We start from the raw sequence: 22,230 nt of genomic DNA on the forward strand, positions 1-22,230 counted from the left end.
GTATTGACGATACCCAAGAGGTTGATTTCATTCGTAAGACTGCAGTTATTGATAGGGAACTCTATTGCTTGAATCTGGACATTATGGGACTACAGGAGATGTGGCTACCAGACACAGGCTCTATTAGAGAAGCTAATTACACATTTTTCTGGCAGGGGACGTCACAAAATGAGCCAAGACTACACAGTGTAGGAGTCACAGTTAAAAACACCCTCCTGAACAGCATTATGCCACCATCTGGTGGAACAGAGTAGATTCTTACTTTACAAGCATGCTTTTCAAGTGGAAATGGTTCAAATGGCTCTGAGTACTATGGGACTTAACATCTGAGGTCATCAGTCCCCTAGAACTTAGAACTACTTAAACCTAACTAACCTAAGGATATCACACATATCCATGCCCGAGGCAGGATTCGAACCTGCGACCGTAGCAGCCACGCGGTTCCAGACTGAAGCGCCTAGAACCGCTCAGCCACTCCGGCCGGCTCAAGTGGAACTACCAACATCTTTAATGTGTACACTCCCATCTTATCATCCAACATAGAAGGGTCTGTTTTATGATTTACTCAGCGACAGAATACCCTAAGTACTTGGCTCAGAGTCACTATATATTGTAGGTGACTTTAACCCTTTCGGTCGTGGCGTCCTCATGTAAGGACAGACTAAATAAATGCTTAATATATTAAAATTCGTTAAATTTTACCTTTTGTAATTGTTGTGCTCATATTGTCATAAGCAGAGTGTTTATTTGAAATCAGTGTCGACATCTGTCAATCTGTGGTACACAAAACAAAACTGAATGTGCACAGTCACATGGACGCTTCCCAGTAATCTTTGTACATCCCATCAGCCAGTTAATATCTTCTGAATTTAGGTTAAAAAAGTTATTTGTGCAATAGGAAGGTGGATTCTTGAAGGTGAAAACTAAAGGTGTCTTTCAGAACAAAAGGTAAGTGACATATTTATAACTTTATACATGTCTCCAAGTGAGGACATTGAAAGGTTTTAATAGCACAGAAATTTAGGACATTGTTTCAATGTCTTTTTAGTCATCTTACGGTGATTTCACGATACCCCGTGTCCAAGACAGACAAAGTCCACTTACAGAAGAAGAAGTTATAGAGATCTTTAATTCATCTGAAACTGATGAACTATGTGATGATCCTGGCAATAATTTTGAACAAGAGGAAAATGATGGAGGTAATGTTAGGTGTTTTATATCATACGGTATATTGTAAGCTGAGTATCCTAGATGCAAAACCCGCTAACTGCAGGGTTAGTGACACTGAGATAATCACAAAAAACTTGTCCCACTCAAATGACAATGAACTGGCAGGAAGAATGTTATTGTTGCATACGAATTTGTTACAGCACTGCCAACCTAAAGCTGGATAAGGAAAATACCCATTCTAATTGTAACAGACAGAAAGGTAGCTTTGAATGTCCAGATTGGTAAGTCTGATATCTACTCACGTGCTTTGTATCTGGATGTGGCAGGGCGACAGCCACACCTACTGGGCATTTAGCAGGCTTCGCACCCAAAGACAACATGCAGTTACCTGCTTTTGAAACTGAACATGATTTTCAACAGCCATTTTCAATGGTTTATAACCGGTTTTGCAACCTGAAAGTGGACGCATGTTTGCTCATGCAGGTGATATTGCATGTGTACATGCAATTGAGTACAAGAAAAATGCTTCAGAATTAGGTGTTCCTAAAAATAAGACCCTTGATTTGCTTCACTTTAGGGCAGGTGTGACCAAAGTACTGACAAAAATAGATGAAACAACTGCCAGGAAAAGGGGGCATCCCGCAGTGACAGTCCGAGTTCTTCAAAACGAGCCAATGCGGAGGTTCATCCAGAAACTTAAGTTCATTTGGACAACATTGGATATCTTCCAGAGGTCAGTAACAAAAAAATCATTTGACAGGTGCAAGAAACTGGGCTGCAAAGACAAAAAGGAAATTTTATTGTGTAAAATGTAACATTCATTTATGTCTGGATAAAAAAATTGTTTCCTTGATTATCATTATTCACAAGTGTAAAACCATGGTTTATGTATATAATCATTAAGTAAGCTTTGTGCAATTTATGTATTTTGGTGAAATAAAATCAAACAAAATACTCTGACTTTTTGACTTATACTGCACCCACTTGAACACAGTGTCCTCATTTGGGGACGCGTTGTATCCCCCCCCCCCTGGGGGGAATTCAGAATATTTTATACATCTGAAAAATCATAATTTAATTCGAGGAACTGGATAGCAAAGCCATGACTTTTTTATTCAGGAAAAAAATAATTCGTGACCGAAAGGGTTAATGCTAGAGGTGGGTCAGATAATGACATGTGGCCGACTTGTACGGGTCATCATGGAGTGGGAAAAATAAATGATAATGGCCAGAGACAGTTAGAAGTGTGCTGCTTTCATGGTCTGTGTATCACAAACACATATTTCCAACTTAAAGATTGACAAAAGGTGACCTGGAGATACCCCCGCTCTCACCACTGGCACAAACTTGATTTTGTTATAGCTAGGCGTACAGATTTAAAAAATGTCCTACTGACACGAAGCTATCATAGAGCTGACTGCAACACTGACCATGCTTTGGTGGTGAGCAGACTGAGGCTCACCCCTAAGAAATATCACACCCTAAACAGAGAGGTCAACCACGGATCAACACATATCGTATTCATAGCTCACCACGAAAACAAGAATTTGCCATTAGTTTTGAAAATGATTTACCAAGAAATGCACAAACAGAAATGAATATTGATAACAAATGGGCACAACTTTCTGACGCCATCTACATCTTGGCAGTATTAGCCTATGGAATCAAAGACAATAGAAACCAGAACTGGTCAGAGCAAAATTTGGAGGAGATGGAACCAGTCATTGAGGCAAAACAGAAAGCCCTGCTTGCTTATAAAAGAAACCCAAATGGAAGAACTCAGAATGACTGGCGAGAAGCAAAGAACAGAGCACAACAAACATCTAGGAGATGCGCAAATAACTACTGGCGAAATTTATGTGCAGATATACAGAAAGCTGCCAATTCTAGAAACATTAAGGCTATGTACGGTGGTAGTAAGAAAGTAGTTAGTCCAACTGTCAGAAAAAACAGCTCTTCTGAAGACAAAAACAGGAGAAGTTATTACTGATGAAGCCAAGCAGATGGAGCGCTGGGTTGAACACTACCTCGAGCTGTATGCAGCTGAAAATGAAGTAAGGAAGGATGCACTTGATGCCATCAAACAAATGCCAGTTATGGAAGAGCTTGATGTAATTCCCACTATGGAAGAACTTGGCAGAGTAATAGATTGCCTAACTAATGGAAAGGCTCCAGGCGAAGATGGGATCCCTGCAGAGATTATTACGTATAACAAGCCTGTCCTTATACAGCATCTACATTCACTTCTCACAACCATCTGGGAAGACGTCTATATCCCACTAAGTACGTGAAATTCAACGATTGTTACTTTGTATAAATAGAAAGGAGACAGAAGTGATTGCAACAATTATATAGGCATTTAACTGTTGAGTGCAGTTGGGAAGGCTTATGCAAGAGTCATCCTAATGCGATTGCAATTCCTAGCATCTAGAACCTAACCAGAACTCAATGTGGTTTCAGACATGGCCGATCAACCGTGGACATCATTTTTTCTCTACAACAACTGAAAGACAAGTGCCATGAGCAGCGGAGACCACTGTATATTGCTTTTGTTGACCCCGTCAAAGCATTTGATTTAGTGAGCAGAATTCAGTCTGTTTCAATGGCAAAACATCGGAATCACTCCCTTTAAATAGCAGTGTAAAGCAGCTCCTACTCTGTTTGGCATTTTCTTTTCCCTTCTGCTGAGATTTGCTTTTGAAGACTGTAAGGGGGGAGTGTATTCACATGCAAGGTCTGATGGAAATCTCTTCAACATTGCCCGTCTCAAGGCCAAGACCAAAGTCAATACAATTGTTATTCGCACATTGTTACATACAGATGATGCAGCTCTGGTAGCAAACTCAGAGGATGAGCTGCAGTATCTAATCAACAAATATCACATGCATGTGGAAAATTTGGTCTTACCATAAGCCTCCAAAAGACTAAGATCATGGCACAGGGAACCACCAACCTTCCATCCATCAGCACTGACGGCAATCCTCTCCAGGTAGTTGATGATTTTACCTACTTGGGATTTACAATCTGTAGCAAACTTGTCTGTGGACACTGAGATTACCAACAGAACTAGCAGTACCTACTCATGTAGTAACCGTTAAGACACACCTCTTCCCACAGAAATATTACCTCTAGACAATCATTCAAATCTCCATGGCAATAATGTCCTTGTTTATGTATCCTGCTTTTTCTCTCAGGTATAGATCAATATTCTCATCTAGGTTCACCTGTTCTTCCCGACACACCACACATTTTTAGGGTACAATATCTTGTTAATATCATTTACAGCTCTACCTTCTCCATCTGCACATGTATCACGTAACATACTCTTACTGTATTCCGTATTCATACCTCATCCCTAATGTGTCTTCTGTGCTGTATTCAATGTACTCTTCTGTGCATAATCACTCATTATTTACCTGCATACTACTGTAACTCTGAACGCCTTCCTATTATATATTTCAGCAATTGTATTTGGATGTTAGCCTTCAAAACTAAGGGTATATCCCTTATTCCTCCGTTAAAAGTGAAAGAGCTAACAGCTAGTAACACTTACGAGAAACAACTCATCTCTGTTTCGGAGCCCATCTAATGGCCAATGTTTGCTTATTTATGTAGTTTACCAAACACAAATGTAACCCTAAGTCTTTCAATACATACAATTATCTCACTGTGCATGCATTATTTATTCTATCATGTTGCTCGTAAAATACAGGATAATTATAAGTAATTACAGTTTTAAAGAAGATAGGGAAAAGGGTAAGAGACTCCTACACAGAAATCTAAAGCTGAAGAAACATAGCAGACAACTCGATATCTAGCATGTGTTAATCTGACAAATTAACACACGGTGTGAATTTATGTGAGAGGTGTTTCTTAGGACACATATTCTTTAATCATGTCTTAATCGTACAGATCTTTTTCTTTACCATTCAAAAGAGTAGATTAAGAAAACAGCCTTCAGGTCTTGAATCCTTAATATTTTTTATTGACCTTCATAACAATGGAAAAACTGTCTCTTTTTTTTCTTTTATTGTGAACTGGGATGAAAAACTTACTAGCACCACTAAACAAGAACCCTAAAAAGTTTTGGTCATATGTAAAATCGGTAAGCGGATCTAAATCCCCTATTCAGTCACTCGTTGACCACGATGGCACCGAAACAGAGGACGACCGAAGAAAGGCAGAAATACTGAATTCAGTGTTCCGAAACTGTTTCACTGCGGAAAATCGTAACACGGTCCCTGACTTCAGCCGTCGCACGGACGCCAAAATGGAAAATATTGAAATAAACGATATCGGAATTGAAAAACAACTGCTATCACTTAGTAGCGGAAAAGCATCCGGACCAGACGAGATACCCTTAAGATTCTACAGTGATTATGCTAAAGAACTTGCCCCCTTTCTATCAGCAATTTATCGTAGATCGCTGGAAGAACGTAAAGTACCTAGCGACTGGAAGAAAGCGCAGGTCGTTCCCATTTTCAAGAAGGGTCATAAATCAGATGCGAATAATTATAGGCCTATTTCGCTTACGTCAATCTGTTGTAGAATAATGGAACATGTTTTGTGTTCTCGTATTATGACGTTCTTAGATAATACAAATCTCCTTCATCATAACCAACATGGATTCCGCAAACAGAGATCATGTGAAACTCAGCTCGCCCTATTTGCCCAAGAAATTCACAGTGCCGTAGACACTGGCGAGCAGATTGATGCCGTATTCCTGGACTTCAGGAAGGCATTTGATACGGTTCCGCACTTACGTTTAGTGAAAAAAATACGAGCTTACGGAATATCGGACCAGGTTTGTGATTGGATTCAGGATTTCCTAGAAGAAAGAACACAACATGTCATTCTTAACGGTTCAAAATCTGCAGATGTAGAGGTAATTTCGGGAGTACCGCAGGGAAGCGTGATAGGACCTTTATTGTTTACAATATACATAAATGACTTAGTTGACAACATCGGTAGCTCCGTGAGGCTATTTGCAGATGACACGGTTGTCTACAAGAAAGTAGCAACATCAGAAGACTCGTACGTACTCCAGGAGGACCTGCAGAGGATTAATGCATGGTGCGACAGCTGGCAGCTTTCCCTAAACGTAGATAAATGTAATATAATGCGCATACATAGGGGCAGAAATCCATTCCAGTACGATTATGCCATAGGTGGTAAATCATTGGAAGCGGTAACGACCGTAAAATACTTAGGAGTTACTATCCGGAGCGATCTGAAGTGGAATGATCACATAAAACAAATAGTGGGAAAAGCAGGCGCCAGGTTGAGATTCATAGGAAGAATTCTAAGAAAATGTGACTCATCGACGAAAGAAGTAGCTTACAAAACGCTTGTTCGTCCGATTCTTGAGTATTGCTCATCAGTATGGGACCCTTACCAGGTTGGATTAATAGAAGAGATAGACATGATCCAGCGAAAAGCAGCGCGATTCGTCATGGGGACATTTAGTCAGCGCGAGAGCGTTACGGAGATGCTGAACAAGCTCCAGTGGCGGACACTTCAAGAAAGGCGTTACGCAATACGGAGAGGTTTATTATCGAAATTACGAGAGAGCACATTCCGGGAAGAGATGGGCAACATATTACTACCGCCCACATATATCTCGCGTAATGATCACAACGAAAAGATCCGTGAAATTAGAGCAAATACGGAGACTTACAAGCAGTCGTTCTTTCCACGCACAATTCGTGAATGGAACAGGGAAGGGGGGATCAGATAGTGGTACAATAAGTACCCTCCGCCACACACCGTAAGGTGGCTCGCGGAGTATAGATGTAGATGTAGATGTAGATGTAGATGTAGTTCAATTTAAAATTTGGGGCACTTGCTTTCAATTATGTTCCCACAATCAACATTGTGCTTGTTGTTTTTCAAATTCCTCTCGATATTTCCTTGTAAATAACTATTTGTTACCCAAAAAAAAGAACTTTTAACAATGGTTCCTTAACGAATTTTTTATTCAACGCTTCTACTGGGTAAAGTCCAGTTGACAAATGAAGCAACTCATTATGGATAACCTGAACTCCAGGATCATCTGTGCCCATCATCATCATGTCCTTCGTAGAACATTTTCTGATGAGTTGAACTGAGGGTGATATTTTGAAATAAGTACATATTTCAACCCCTCCCATTCCAAAAACTCTTTGTCACTATTATTTACAAATTTAGTCCCTTATTGGTGAGCAAGCGTTTTGGTTTGTCCACGTTTGTGAAATGATCTCTACAACTGATTACAGTTGTAGTATTTGCTAATTTGATAGGATACAGCTTTACATATTTTGACCAACAGGCTACTAAGACTAAAATATAAAAAACACCGCCTCTGCCTTTCGGCAAAGCGCCAAAAAAATATGTTGCTGTTAAGTCTTGTAATGCTTTAGAAGTTACTACACACAACAAATAATTTATTTGTTATTACCTTTTTAACCTTGAGATAGAGATAAAAAATTCTTAATAAACTATTCATTACTCTAATTCAATTTTTTAAAAACAAAACTTTGTCATATGTTGGATGTACATTGGTGTACAAAAATAGCCATGGCCCCTATGTATGAACCAAATTAGATTCTCTACTACTATCTTACATAAACATAACTTCCAATGACATGACTTTCCACACTGTCTCCAAAATAAGGTATCCCCTTTGAAGAAGCATTTCTTCTTACCATCTCCTGGTAAGGTATTTTCTGCATGCCGCTCTATTACTTTCACAAAACATTCATCAGTTTTCAGGCCAGTTTTCGTTTTTCTAACCAATATTCTTACCTTCTTGTTCATGGAACTTATAGCTAAAAACTTTATTCTAGAGATAACACCAGGGACTATGGTTTTAGGTCCTGTATTCATTCCCACAGGTAGTTGTGAAAGCGCATCTAGCTCTAGGTTTTATGATCCTTTCATATAGTTTACTTTTGAACTCTTGTAAAGGAAGTAGCCGTTTCATTAATCTACTGTGTAGTTGTCTACTCTCCACTCAAGACAATAAGGCCCAATGATTTCTGAACCCCAAATAATAGTTTCAAATAAACCCCTAACTATGGACAATAATTCCTTTTCAGCAGCTGTTTAATTTTATTTGAGCTTGTTAAGATTTCTACTGGCAAAAGCTATTGTATTATGCTCTACCTTGTTGGGATCCCTTGTCCTTTGAAACAACTTACACCCAATTCCGTATCCCAATTGTCCATTGCCAGTTTAAAAGGCTGATGCATTTTAGGATAACTAAAATTTTGGCTTGCAACAGAACCTGCTTATTATTGTTAATTGCTTCCATTATGCTTTAATCCAAAATCCACTGAAGCCATTGCTCCAAAAGATTCAAGACTCAATGATCGTTCATAGATCGACCTTTTACAAAATGCCTATAGAAGCCAGCTAACCCCATAAATAAATGTAATTATTTTACACTTCCTGGGGCTGGGCAATCTTTTATTGCCTGAATTTGTTCTGGATAAGGCTGTCTCCCTTTTACTCCTACAATATGCCCTAGAACTTCAATTCTTCTCTCCCAAAACAAGATTTACTCAGTTTTATTGTCATGCCACTCTCCTGCAAACTTTTTAATGTTTTAATAAGCAGGCAGCAATGTTCCTTCCAGGTTTTAGGAACCAACAGTAGACCATCCACCCACATTATTAGTTCCAGTATTACAGTATTTGTTCCTGTATTATGTCTTTACCCAAAGCTTTGTCTAGGACCCACATGAAAATCACTACAGATATATTTAAACCAAAGGGAGGTAACCTCAACTGGTAAGACTTTTCGTTAAACAAGAATGACATACAGAATCTACAATCTTTGTGCAGGGCACCCTGGCAGTATCTGATCGTCAGGTCCTTCAAACTAAAAAACTTTGATTGTTCAAACTTAGATATTAATTCTTCAGTAATAATGGATCTCTCTTTTTCTGTTTCAATGTGTTTATTCAAAGTTGGAGCATCTAATACCAAACAAACATCCCCATTCGGTTTTCTCACTACTAATACGTGATTACTACATGTGCTAGACTACATTCTGTAATATCACTGTAAGCCATTTTCTGTATTTCTTCTTGTACTTCTACGTGAAGACTCCTATGATAGTGCTTCCTCTGTTATGAGTGGTCTATCCATTGCATTGGTATTGGCTGTAGCTACCATGTTAACATACTTCACTTCTTCCAGTTCTTGCATAAACTCTACAGACTTACTTTTGAAAGACACTTGATTAGTACACTTATCTTTTTTCAATCTTATTCCATTTGCATTAAAATTAAGTGAGGCCTTATTTTCTATTAGCCAATATAAACATAACTGTACCTCTACATTAAGATTTAGTACAACCAGAAGTCTGTTGAAATGAAAAGTTGTTAAATGTTAAAGGTAACCTGGTTTGTAATGAGAGGATGTGCAGGCTAGGTCTTGCACTTACATCTATTAAGGGATACGAGCCATGAAGCAAGGGGCTGGGAGCAAGAGTTGTATAAGGATGGACAAGGATATTGTGTAGGATCGATGGGCAGCGGAAATGGTTGGGAAGGATAGTGGATACGACATTCCTCATTTCAGGGCATGACGAGAGGTAGTCAAAACCCTGGAAGAGAATGTGATTCTGTTGCTCCAGTTCTGGGAGGTACTATTTCACATGGGGAATGCTCCTCTGTGGATGGACAGTGGAACTTTGAGAGGTGGGGGGGGGGGGGGGGGGGGGTGACTGGAGAGATAAGGCATGAGAGATCTGTTTTTGTATAAAGCTGGGTGGGTAACTAAAGTCTGTGAAGGCCTCAGAGAGGCCCTCAGTGTATTTCAAGAGGGACTGTTCATCACTATGGATGTGACATCCATGTGTGGCTAGGCTGTATGGAAGGGACTTCTTGGTATGGAATTGGTGGCAGCTGTCAAAGTAGAGGTATGCTGGTGGTTGGTAGTTCTGATACGGATATAAGTTTTGATGTAGCCATCTTTGAGGTGGAGTTTAACATTGTATCTTGTTGGACTGAGTACGACCAGGTGAAGCAAATGGGGGAGGTGGATTTGAGGAGCTGAGGTTCAGGAGGAATATGGATAAGATGTCCTCACCCTTGATCCAGATGATGAAGATGTCATCAGTGAATCAGAACATGTTAAGGTGTCTGTGATTCTGGGTGTTTAGGAAGGATTCCTTTAGATGGACCACGAATAGATTGGCATAGGACGGTGCCACGTGGGTGCCCACAGCTGTACCCCAGATTTGTTTGTAGGTAAAGCCTTCAAAAGAGAAGTAAGTGTGGGTGACGATATAGTTGGTCATGGCGACCAAGAAGGAGGTTGTAGATTTGGAATCAATTGGGCAGTGGGAAAGGTAGTGTTCAGTAGCAGTAAGGCCACGGGTATTAGGGATGTAAGTGTAAAGGGAGGCATCAATAGTGACAAGCAGGGCACCATATGGTAAAGGAACAGGAACTGTGGAGAGTTGGTGAAGGAAATGGTTGGTGTCTTTTATATAGGAGGGCAGGTTCAAAATGGTTCAAATGGCTCTGAGCACTATGGGACTTAACTTCTGTGGTCATCAGTCCCCTAGAACTTAGAACTACTTAAACCTAACTAACCTAAGGACATCACACACATCCATGCCCAAGGCAGGATTCGAACCTGCGACCGTAGCAGTCGCGCGGTTCCGGACTGAGCGCCTTAATCGCGAGACCACTGCGGCCGGCTAGGAGGGCAGTTAGTGGCTAATAGGTTGAAAGTGTTGGTCTACAAGAGAGGAGAGTGGGTGCTCAGTAACTGGCCACAATGGGGCATCCTGATTGGTTGGGTTTATGGACTTCAGGAAGCATGTAGCAGGCAGGACTGCAGGGAATGGTAAGGGGCTCTCCCCAACATCCTCTCATCCCATAGCGGACAAACCCTGTCTCACAAGCCTACTACACTTATCTCACCCTCTGAAACTCCCTCCCAACACCATATAGAATCCAGAACTTAAACAAACCTGTAACACAATCATGAACCTTTCCTCCAAAACTCTTAGCTGCACAGAAATATCAGCTTTTTCCAAAGGCCTCCCTTTTTGCCCCACTCACAAATGTGATCATGCAGGACTGTTAAAGACCTTCTCTCCCTATCCCAATCCCTACAATGGAAAAATTTACTTCATCAACCCTAACAATCAGACTTAACCAAAGAGCAATGTTGAACCCTGCCTCACTCAGTTCACTCCTCCACACAACAATCATCCACCCCCACTGCCTCTAAATCACCCCCTGTTAACTTTCCAGGATGTCTTAAACTAGGACCTAGCCTCACCATAATTCCCCAAATCCCTCAACTTGCAAACTAACCTTACATCCATAGAAAGAAGTGCAATCCACTTCATAAAAACTGATCTGAATCTTATAATCCAGCCTGCTGACAAAGGTTCCAACACAGTTGTATTGAACAACAAGATTTACATGGTGGAAGCACTCTGCCAGTTGTCAGATTCATCCACCTACAGTGACACCATTCCAGAAATCCAACAGATCTCTAGTCTCTCCTCAAATCCTTAGGCCCATGCCACAACCTCTACCTGGAGTCTTATCTCTCTCCTCACCCTAACCATTCCCTGCACTCCTGTCTGCTACATGCTTCTTAACATCCATAAACCCAACCACCCAGGACGCTCCATTATCACCAGTTTCTGTGCCCCCACTGAGAGAATATCTGCTCTTGTAGACCAACACCTTCACCCTACTAACCACAACCTAACCTTCTATATGAAAGATACCAACCATTTCCTCTACCGATTCTCCACAGTTTCTATTCCTTTACCACATGGTGCCATGCTCGTCACTATTGATTTCACCTCCCCTTACACTAAAATCCCTAATTCCCACAGCCTTACTGCTATTGAATACTGCCTTTCCCAATGCCCAGTGGATTCCAAATCTACAACCTCCTTCCTGGTCATAATGACCAACTATATCCTCATCCACAATTACTTCTCTTTTTAAGGCATTACCTACACACGCAAATCCAATGATGGTTATGGGCACCCACGTAGCACCATCCTATGCCAACCTATTCATGTCCTTCCTAAACACCCAGAATCCCAAACCCCTCGCCTGGTTCAGACTCATTTATGATATCTTCTTGATCTGAACCGAGGGTGAGGACACCTTATCTACATTCCTCCTGAACCTCAACACCTTCTCTCCCATTCGCTTCACTTGGTCCTATTCAACCCAACAAGCCACGTTCCTTAATGTTAACCTCCACCTCAAAGATGGCTATATTAGTACTTCCGTCCATGTCAAACCCATTAACTACCAGCAATACCTCCACATCGACAGCTGGCACCCTTTCCATACTAAGAAGTCTCCTCCACACAGCCTAGCAGTACATGGATATCACTTCTTAGGACATGGTATCCCTCTTGAAATAAACTGAGGGTCTCAGTGAGACTTTCATAGTCCATAATTATCCTCTCAATATTATATATTAAAAAATAATAAAAAATAAAAAAAATAAAAAAAAGGATCTCTTGTGCCTTATCTCTTAAGTCACCCACCAACTCCCGAAGTCCCACCCTCCAGTCACAGAGGAGCATTCCCCTCGTGATGTAGTACTACTCAGGACTGGAGCAACTAAATCACATTCTCCACCAGGATTTTGACTCCATCTCTTCATGCCCTGAAATGAAGACTGTCCTACCCGCTATCCTTCCCACCCCCCACCCCCCTGTAGTTTTCCACTGTCCACTGAACCCACATGATATCCTTGTCTATACCTACACAACTCATGCTCCCAACCCCTTGCCTCAAGACTCCTGTCCCTGCAATAGACTTAGCTGCAAGACCTGTCCCATACATCCTCCCACCACCACTTACAACAATCCAGTCACATGCATCACCAATCCCATCAAAAGCAGGAATATAAGTGAAACCAGTCATGTGACCTACAAGCTAAGCTACAAATACTGTGCTGCATTCTACGTATGACAATGAACAAGCTGTCTGTCCACATGAATGATCACCAACAAGCTGGCCAAGAAACAGATGAACCACCCCATTGCTAAGCATGCTGAACAACACAACATTCTTCATTTCAATGGCTGCTTCACAACCTGTGCCTTGTGGATCCTTCCCACCAACACCAGCTTTTCCGAATTGCACAGGTGCGAACTCTCCCTGCAATATATCCTATGTTTCCGTGACACTCCAGACTTCAATCTTCGTAACTCTTTGTCCTTACCCTCTAGCCCCTCTCCTGCTCCTTCTCCGGCCGGAGCCTCGGGGGGTTTTTTTTTTTTTTTTTTTTTTTTTTTTTTTGGATAGGGTGTCATCCTCGATCCAGCCAGACCCAGAAGATGTCATCACTGAGTCTGAACGAGGCGATGGGTTTGGGATGCTAGGTGTTTAGAAAGGATTCCTTTAGATAGACTGTGAATAGGTTGGGATAGGACAGTGCCTTGTGAGTGCTCATGGCTGTACCACAGGTTTATTTGTAGTTAATGCCTTCACAGGAAAAGTAATTGTGGGTGAGGATATAGCTGATGATGGTGACCAGGAAGGAGGTTGTAGATTTGGAACCCATCAGGCATTGGGAAATGTGTTCAACAGTGGGGATGCCATGGGCATTGGGGATGTTAGTGTCAAGGGAGGTGGCACCAATAGTGACAAGCAAGGCACCATGTGGTGTAAAGGAACAGGAACTGTGGAGAGTCAGTGGTGGAAAATGGCTGGTATTTTTATAAGAGAGGGTAGGTTGTGGGTAATAGGCCAAAGGTGTTGGTCTACGAGATCAGACATTCTCTCGAGGGTGGTAGGTGGGGGGGGGGGGGGGGGGCACAGAAACTGGCCACAATGGGGCGTCCTGCGTGATTGGGTTTATGGACTTTAGGAAGCATATAGAAGGTAGAAGGGCAGGGAGTGATTCTCATTGCTCGTTCCTACATTTTCATATTATCTTTAGATTTTTTTGTGAAAAATATGATCCAGATTTCCCATCTGCTTAATCATTTGCAGAAAAATGGTGTTAAATTCCTGTGTTAAGAGGTGTGCCAGAAAGCTTTGGTGCAACTTAAAAAGTTCCTTAGGTAATCCTCTTGTTTAGTAACATTCCACCTGGCAAACATTTAAGGGTATATGGAATGAGTTTTTCGATGAAAAAATTGATTTTTGGGTAAATGCATTTTCGAAAAATTTAGACACTCTCGTTTAATACCATGTATAAAATATTTGGATGACTTGAATAGAACTATTTTAAATAATTTTTTAAAATAATTTCGACACACGATGTTCCGCACCTTGTATATGAGACGCGAAATATACCTGATATAGACAGCCTTGCCAGAGATATAATTGAGCACAAGGGAGTTAGCCTTTCTGTTGGCTACACTGCTAGACAGTTGACAATAGATTCTGCACCGTTTGTATTGTTTCCTTTGTAAATACATCCATGTCATTGTTGTGAAAGTCGTATGTGGAGAAGTCATTGAGTTTTATTTCCTTCAACATGCCAAGACCTAGTCTGAAGGTATTTAGAAAGCGTGTACATTGGCGCAAGAAAGTAAAGTGTACTAAAAATTCGTCTGATTCATCTTCATCAGTATCTGATGTCCCAGTAGCGACTAACCTCAACACTGGTAGTGATACATTGAGTGATGCTGCTGCCTCCACACCGGAAAGTGCTTCAAGAAGAAAACTAGCTGGAATTGAAGAAGAATACAAGAAACTAAATGCTGGGACTACAAAATATGAGGTAATTAACGTCTCTTTATTATCAGACGTTTTGGAGAACAATGTGTGCTGCAAACAATGTGGAAAATGTGGTGTTTCATTGAAAACAAACTTACATGTAGGACTTGCTTGTGAATTAGAGTTGATGTGCAGTTATTGCAAACACAGTGTTACTTTCTTCAATTCCCTCACATGTTACTGCAGATACAGGTAAACTATACGATATAAACATTAGACTGGTTTATGTATAGGAAAGGGCAGGGCTGCAGGTGCCATGTTGTGTGGTGTGATGAAACTCCCTCCTCCACCTTCAAAATTTAACGAACACATAATTGCAATATGCTCTGCTGTAGATGATGTGGCACAGGAAAACGTGAAAGATGCTGTTGAGGAAGCAGTTGTTGAAAATAATAATAGCAGAGACTTGTCCATAGCTTTTGATGGAAGCTGGCAGAAGAGAGGCCACACATCTCTGAATGGTGTAGTAACAGTGTGGACACTGGTAAGGTAGTTGATGTGGCAATACTTTCCAAGCATTACAGATGCAAGGAGAAAATGAAAACTAAACATGAAGAGGAGTGTATGGCAAATTACTATGGGTCAAGTGGTGGTATGGAAGTTGCTGGTGTAAGAAGTATTTATCAACGCTCAGTAAAATGGTACAACGTTAGATACATAAATTATCTTGGAGATGGTGACTCAAAGGCTTTCAAAGAAATTGATGAACTGAGACCCTATGGTAATGATATGAAAATTTCCAAACTGGAGTGTGTTGGCCATGTTCAGAAAAGGATGGGATCAAGACTTCGACGGCTCAAGGCTAGCATGAAAGGCAAGAAATTGAGCGATGGAAAAACTTTAGATGGGAAAAATAGACTGACAGATCCTACAATAGATCATATTCAGAAGTGCTATGGTCTAGCAATAAGACAGAATACAGCAGATGCAGAATTAATGAGAAGAGCAGTCTGGGCTCTGTTTTTTCATACAGCTTCAAACAATGAGAATCCCCAACATGGGCTATGTCCAAAAGGAGACGATAGTTGGTGCAAGTACAACAGAGGCAAGGTAACTAAGAAACAATACAATCACCCTCATCACCTGCCACCTGCCATAATGGATGAAATACAACCAATATTCCGAGACCTCGCAGATATTAGTCTACTAAAGAAATGTCTTCATGGCCGGACTCAAAATCCAAATGAGTGTGTGAACCACGTGATATGGAATAGACTACCTAAAACTGTGTTTGTGTGTATAAACACACTTCACTTTGGCGTTTATGATGCTGTTTCATCATTCAATCAGGGCAATATAACAGAGTGCAAAGTTCTGCAGAAGTTGGGGCTCTGTGTAGGACTACGAACTGCCGCAGCTATGCTTTGTTTGGACAAGGAACGGCTCAGGTCTTCAGATAATGCAATAAAAGTATATTCAAAGATGGCTAGACAGCATAGCAGAGCCATCAAGAGGAAGCTGTTGGACGATTCTGATGATACAAGCTATGGAGCAGGCTTGTACTGAAGTAAAAACTTTGAAGCTAATTTCCCGTAACTTTAGTTTTTTGTGTATAAGGTACATTTTCTCAGGGCCTATTTATAGTAGAAAGATGAAATTTTCTGTAGTTGTTCCTTAAGACCTTCTAATATATCTGAATTAAAAGATATGTGGAATTATTTTGTATTAATGGATGTAAATTTTAAAATACTTGTTAAAATGTATAACTTTTTTTAACATTTACAAAAAATAAAATATCTGAAAAACTATACATTATTTTTTCAAAATTAATAATTCAGCATAAAAGCAGAACATATCTCTGCGTTCTGTGAAAAAAATCAAGAGTATCGCCCAAATAACAAATGAGAAAATGTTCCTAACTTTTAGCTCAATTTAACATTGTAACCATAGGGTGTTCCGTATACCCTTAACATTTGCCACTGATGCATCAGGTTATGGTATTGGTGCCAACCCGATGGCACAGAACAGCCCACTACATTATACTAAAATGTAGACTTCCACGGCCGGAAATATCATGTCCATTATAATTATCCGGGCTGTTATGCCGTGGTCGGTTGATTAATTTTGTCTCAATTCCCAGTCAGTAGCAAGCCAGTGGGTATGTTGGACCTCCCATCGACCTACGGACCCCCTTGAAGATGTCTCCCGCAGTCGGAGACGAAACGTTGGGAATTGAGACAAAATTCATCAACCGACCACGGCATAACAGCCCGGATAATTATAATGGACAGCCCACTACATTTGCACCTAAATCATTAAAATGCGGCACACAGGAATTATTCACAAACTAAGAAAGATTCATTGGCTATCTTTCGGAGTCAAGAAGTTTCACATATATCTCTAAGGTACTAAGTTTCACCTGATCACCAACCTTAGGTCCCTTACTTCGCTATTCGCCTCCCCTTTGAAACTCCCCAATAAGATGGTACAACCGCTGCAATGGTGGGCATTACACCTATTAGGTTAGTTGCTGGCCCACCACTTGGCACTCAAATGCACACTCACTTTCCTGCTTGCAATAGGACACTGATGCAGAGTGACTCGCACAATGGGCTGCGTTTTGACTTAGATGCAAATCAGTGACACACACTCGATGAATTCCAAATTATGGTGCTCGACTCAGAGACAGAAACAGGCCATGAGCTGCTACTCAGCAGGACGTTGTCTGCTGTAGTGCAGTTGTCCAGAGCACCTGCCTAGGGGAAACAAGTTGACATGGTGCACCTGTATTTTTCATTATGACCAGGCTTAAAATAACTGACTGTGTCATTTGTTGGCTACAAACAATTCTGAATACTGGGTGGTCGTTCCCCCCATGCTCCATTGCCATGTACTGAAGCTCCTCCACACTGCCCACTGGGGAATGCATAGAATAAAGGCAACAGCGCGGTGTTGTGTGTTCTGGCCTGGTGTTGATGCCACCCTAGCACAGTCCATTCGGAACTGCCAGGACTCTGCCCATATTCATCAGCCCAGCCACAGTGTTTCAATTCTTGGCCATGCACTGACGACCCCTGGCAAAAAGTGCATGTCAATTTCGCCAGATGGTTCTGAGGAGCAATGTGATTGCTACTTGTTGACACATGACTACCACCACCACAGCAGCTATCATCCATGCACTATCCATCGTATTTGCAATAGTGGAGCACCTTTACAACAACCCTTCAGTTCACAGCATCTGCGTTTCAGGATTCGGAAGCCGCATGGATGGTCAGGACCTTCAAAATGCAGATATGCAAAATAATAATGACAGCTAACTCCAGGGATGCACTTGCCAGCTTCCTAGCCATCTACCAGTCCACCCCCCACCAATGGACATAACCCAATCAAAATTTTAAATGGACACTGATCCTACACCCTCTTCAATCCACTACGCCCAACTCAGTGGGTCCACCATCCACGTACACAACCCTATTACCATGTGGGCTGCTATGTCTGGGCTCATATCTTTGGCCAGAACACTTCGTGGACCAAAGGCATCACCGTTGTCAACAAGGGGCAGCAAATGTTTGAGGTTGCAGTTGGTCACGAGCATTTCGTGAAGCATCAAAATCACCTCCGGTGTGATGAGAAGTACCGTCCACGTCCCCCCCCCCCACTCTCTCCCTCAGCTCTCAGCTACAATCTGGCCAAGATCTAAGATCTCCACCCCAGAACCCATTGACTGGTTGTCAATTCCACTGCCTGCACTGGCATCTGATCCAGCCAGTTGAGCTGAAGACCTGCCGCAGGAGCCTTTGACAGGGGGGTTTGGTATCTCTCTCTACCCTTCCTCGATTAAGTCAGCACAGGCCAGGCTGTTTTTGGCCCTACTGCCAATTAGCAGGGGCAGTGGTTTAGTATCTGACAGTGATTTGGATTCCCCGTCAAGACCAAGTATCAATACAGAGAACAGGTCAGAGATATTCAAGCTACATGCTCCAGCCACAGCTTGCTCCCGTGCAATGCACCGCCACAGGCCTGTCATGTGGGGCTGTGGAGCTGTCCACTGCAGTGGACTGCCTGTAAATACTGCGGCCCAAGACTGGTCAGTTACTCTGACTAGTTCATAGCTGCATAAGTACATGCTTTTGAGAAGTAGAGTTTTCGTCTTGCCTGTATTATGTTTTTGATTCGGATTGCTCCCTAGACTATTCGTATTTGCTACACTCCAGATTTGTTTTTGGTTAGCTGTTCACTACTTGAACTCTGCGATAACAGACGTCAGGAACCCACTGCTCATTCCACCATTCTTTGCATTACTGCCAGTGGAAGTGATCATACACATGTATTAGGGAAAAGAGAAATTTATTGCAGGATCAAATTGGTGAAAAGAGAAATTTATGGGACAACTTGACAAGAAGGAACTGGTTGATAGGACACATGGTGAGACATCAAGGCATTGTCAATTTGGTAATAGAAGGAAAGGGGGGAGGAGGGGGGGGGGGGCAGAATTGTAGACGAAGATTACAAAATGAATTCAGTAACTAGATTCAAGGGGATGTAGAGTGTAGCAGTTATACAGAGATGATGAGACTTGCACCGGATAGACTAGCATGGAGAGCCACATTAAACCAGTCTTTGGACTGAAGACCACCACCACCACCACCACCACCACCACCACCACCACCACCACAACTGAAGAAGCTGTCAGATCAAGTTTGGAAAGTAAGTCTTTTAACAAATATGTTGTCAAAAGGTAAACGGACAGAGGACATGAATTCTGAATGAACAAGATCATCAAAATATGGACCATGTGGAACTCCCTCCCAGGCAAGCTAGTGGATAACTGTTTCCATCTTGATAACAGCATGTAGTTAGTTATACATTATCATATTTCATATTTCAGCACCACTTGATTCGATGTCTTAATAGTCGTGCCCCCCTCCCCCCCCCCCCCCCCCCCCCCCCAGTGCAGTAGCTAAAAATCCGAGATACTGACTTAGAATTTCAGTAGCTCCAATGCATTTCCAAGAAGCATTTTGTCATGCACAATGCCAACAATGCCGCCGCCATCTCAATGAACACATTATGTTATCTCTCATGGAGAGGCAGAAACATTTGTATGGATAGTTTTTCTTTTCCTAGAGTTGAGCAATTCCTTTCATATTCGATACTGACATAAATGCACCATTTTTCATCATCACTACAAACATATATAGGAAAAGTTGATGCTATTCATGAACCTAATTGTATTGAAAAAAGCTATGTAAACTATTATCTGCTAATTTTTGTGGTTTCTGCTTTGAGTTTTGTATTCATAGTCCAGATTTTTTAATCTGTTCCTCATAATGTCAAAGCCCCTGACTTGTCACAATTCATTACATTTGCTAATTCTTACTCATGTGGAGTGCTATGTTACAGAATTCTTATATTTTATTTATAATGGGGTCTTCTTATATTTTAGTTAAAATAAGGCCAACAGGCAATATACTTTTTAATGATTACAATCTCAACCACTGGTTGTTATCAACTGGATTAAATTAGCCTTTTATTTTTTTATCACCACTACTGCACAGCTTTGGCAGTGTGCCCATTTTCAAGTGACTGTTATTTTTATTGTTATTACAATGAAATGAACACCCTTAGCTGCTTACAGGTGTTGACATATGTCAATGGGGACAGATGAAAATGTGTGCCCCGACCGGGACTCGAACCCGGGATCTCCTGCTTACATGGCAGACGCTCTATCCATCTGAGCCACCGAGGACACAGATGAATAGCACGACTGCAGGGACTTATCCCATTCACGCTTCCCGTGAGACTCACATTCCCAACTGTCCACAATTCTACATATGTAAAGTACCTTATAGACATTTGCCCATCCACTCATTACTCGCGCACGCTTACGCGATTCCCGTAAGAGTTTGGGCAACCTGTGTGCATTCGCACAGACAAAGGTCAATGACTGGGTAGCCTTTTAACTATATATATGACTGAAAATGTGTGCCCCGATCGGTCGGGGCACACATTTTCAGCTGTCCACATCGAGGTATATCAACAACACCTGTCGGCAGCTGAGGGTTTCAGTTAGTCATCATTTATTCCAGGGAAAAGCTGCACGGTCATCAACAGTATCTGTTCTTTCACGAACTTCATATACAATCTAAATGTTTGTCTATTCACATATATTGTTAAAACCATTGCGGGTTGGCTGGGCCTCCAAAATAAGAACAAGGCACTCAATGTTTCTTGAACAACAGTGATGCAACACAATACAACAACGAGTAAGAGTGCACTGGAATATGTAGTGTGACACCTCATAGCCAAATGGTCAGAGAGAAAAAGCTAAAATAATTAACAGGGTATTACTAACATACCTTATTTCAACTCGCACCATTGACTGCACACAGGAAATAAGTCTACTCCCTTGAATGACATGCTCACACAGTTTTGACACTTCTTTAAGCTCATCATCTATAAAGCCCATTGACTGTTAGGCTTGAACCTGGAAAATAATAAACACTGGTGTAATTAAGTGTAGAAGTACTGTACATCTATCACTCAAAATAATTAAAAATGTAAGAAAAGAAGAAGTTTGATTTCTAGCACTGTTCAAACCATACTCGTCTCCCTCCATGGTCTCAAACTAACGGCAGCTCAAGAAAATTATACAGACCTTTCTACATCTACATACATACTCCGAAATCCACCATACGGTGTGTGGCGGAGGGTACATCGTACCACAACTAGCATCCACTCTCCCTGTTCCACTTCCAAACGGAACGAGGGAAAAATGACTGCCTATATGCCTCTGTACGAGCCCTAATCTATCTTATCTTATCTTTGTGGTCTTTCCGCAAAATGTAAGTTGGCGGCAGTAAAATTGTACTGCAGTCAGCCTCAAATGCTGGTTCTCTAAATTTCCTCAGTAGCGATTCACGAAAAGAATGCCTCCTTTCCTCTAGAGACTCCCACCCGAGTTCCTGAAGCATTTCTGTAACACTCACATGATGATCAAACCTACCAGTAACAAATCTAGCAGCCTGCCTCTGGATTGCTTCTATGTCCTCCCTCAATCCGACCTGATAGGGATCCCAAACGCTCCAGCAATACTCAAGAATAGGTCGTATTAGTGTTTTATAAGCAGTCTCCTTTACAGATGAACCACATATTCCCAAAATTCTACCAATGAAGCGAAGACGACTATCCGCCTTCCCTACAACTGCCATTACATGCTTGTCCCACTTCATATCACTCTGCAATGTTACGCCCAAATATTTAATCGACGTGACTGTCAAGCACTACACAACTAATGGAGTATTCAAACATTACAGGATTCTTTTTCCTATTCATCTGCATTAATTTACATTTATCTATATTTAGAGTTAGCTGCCATTCTTAACACCAATCACAAATCCTGTCCAAGT

General features: G+C 41.4%; 1 protein-coding gene and 1 non-coding gene across 2 annotated transcripts in view; both read right to left on the reverse strand.

Annotated features, from left to right (window-relative positions):
* LOC126474051 (uncharacterized) overlaps positions 1-22,230 on the reverse strand; it is a 105,650-nt gene that overhangs the window by 58,223 nt on the left and 25,197 nt on the right. The window contains 1 exon segment of the mRNA XM_050101463.1: positions 21,181-21,308. Within this exon segment, the coding sequence (XP_049957420.1) occupies positions 21,181-21,290 (110 nt within the window). The 5' untranslated portion in view covers positions 21,291-21,308.
* Trnat-ugu (transfer RNA threonine (anticodon UGU)) lies at positions 20,497-20,570 on the reverse strand. Its single transcript has one exon. It is a non-coding gene; the product is annotated as a tRNA-Thr (tRNA).

This window comes from Schistocerca serialis, chromosome 4 (assembly GCF_023864345.2).
Source record: "Schistocerca serialis cubense isolate TAMUIC-IGC-003099 chromosome 4, iqSchSeri2.2, whole genome shotgun sequence".
Classification (NCBI taxonomy): Eukaryota; Metazoa; Arthropoda; class Insecta; order Orthoptera; family Acrididae; genus Schistocerca; species Schistocerca serialis.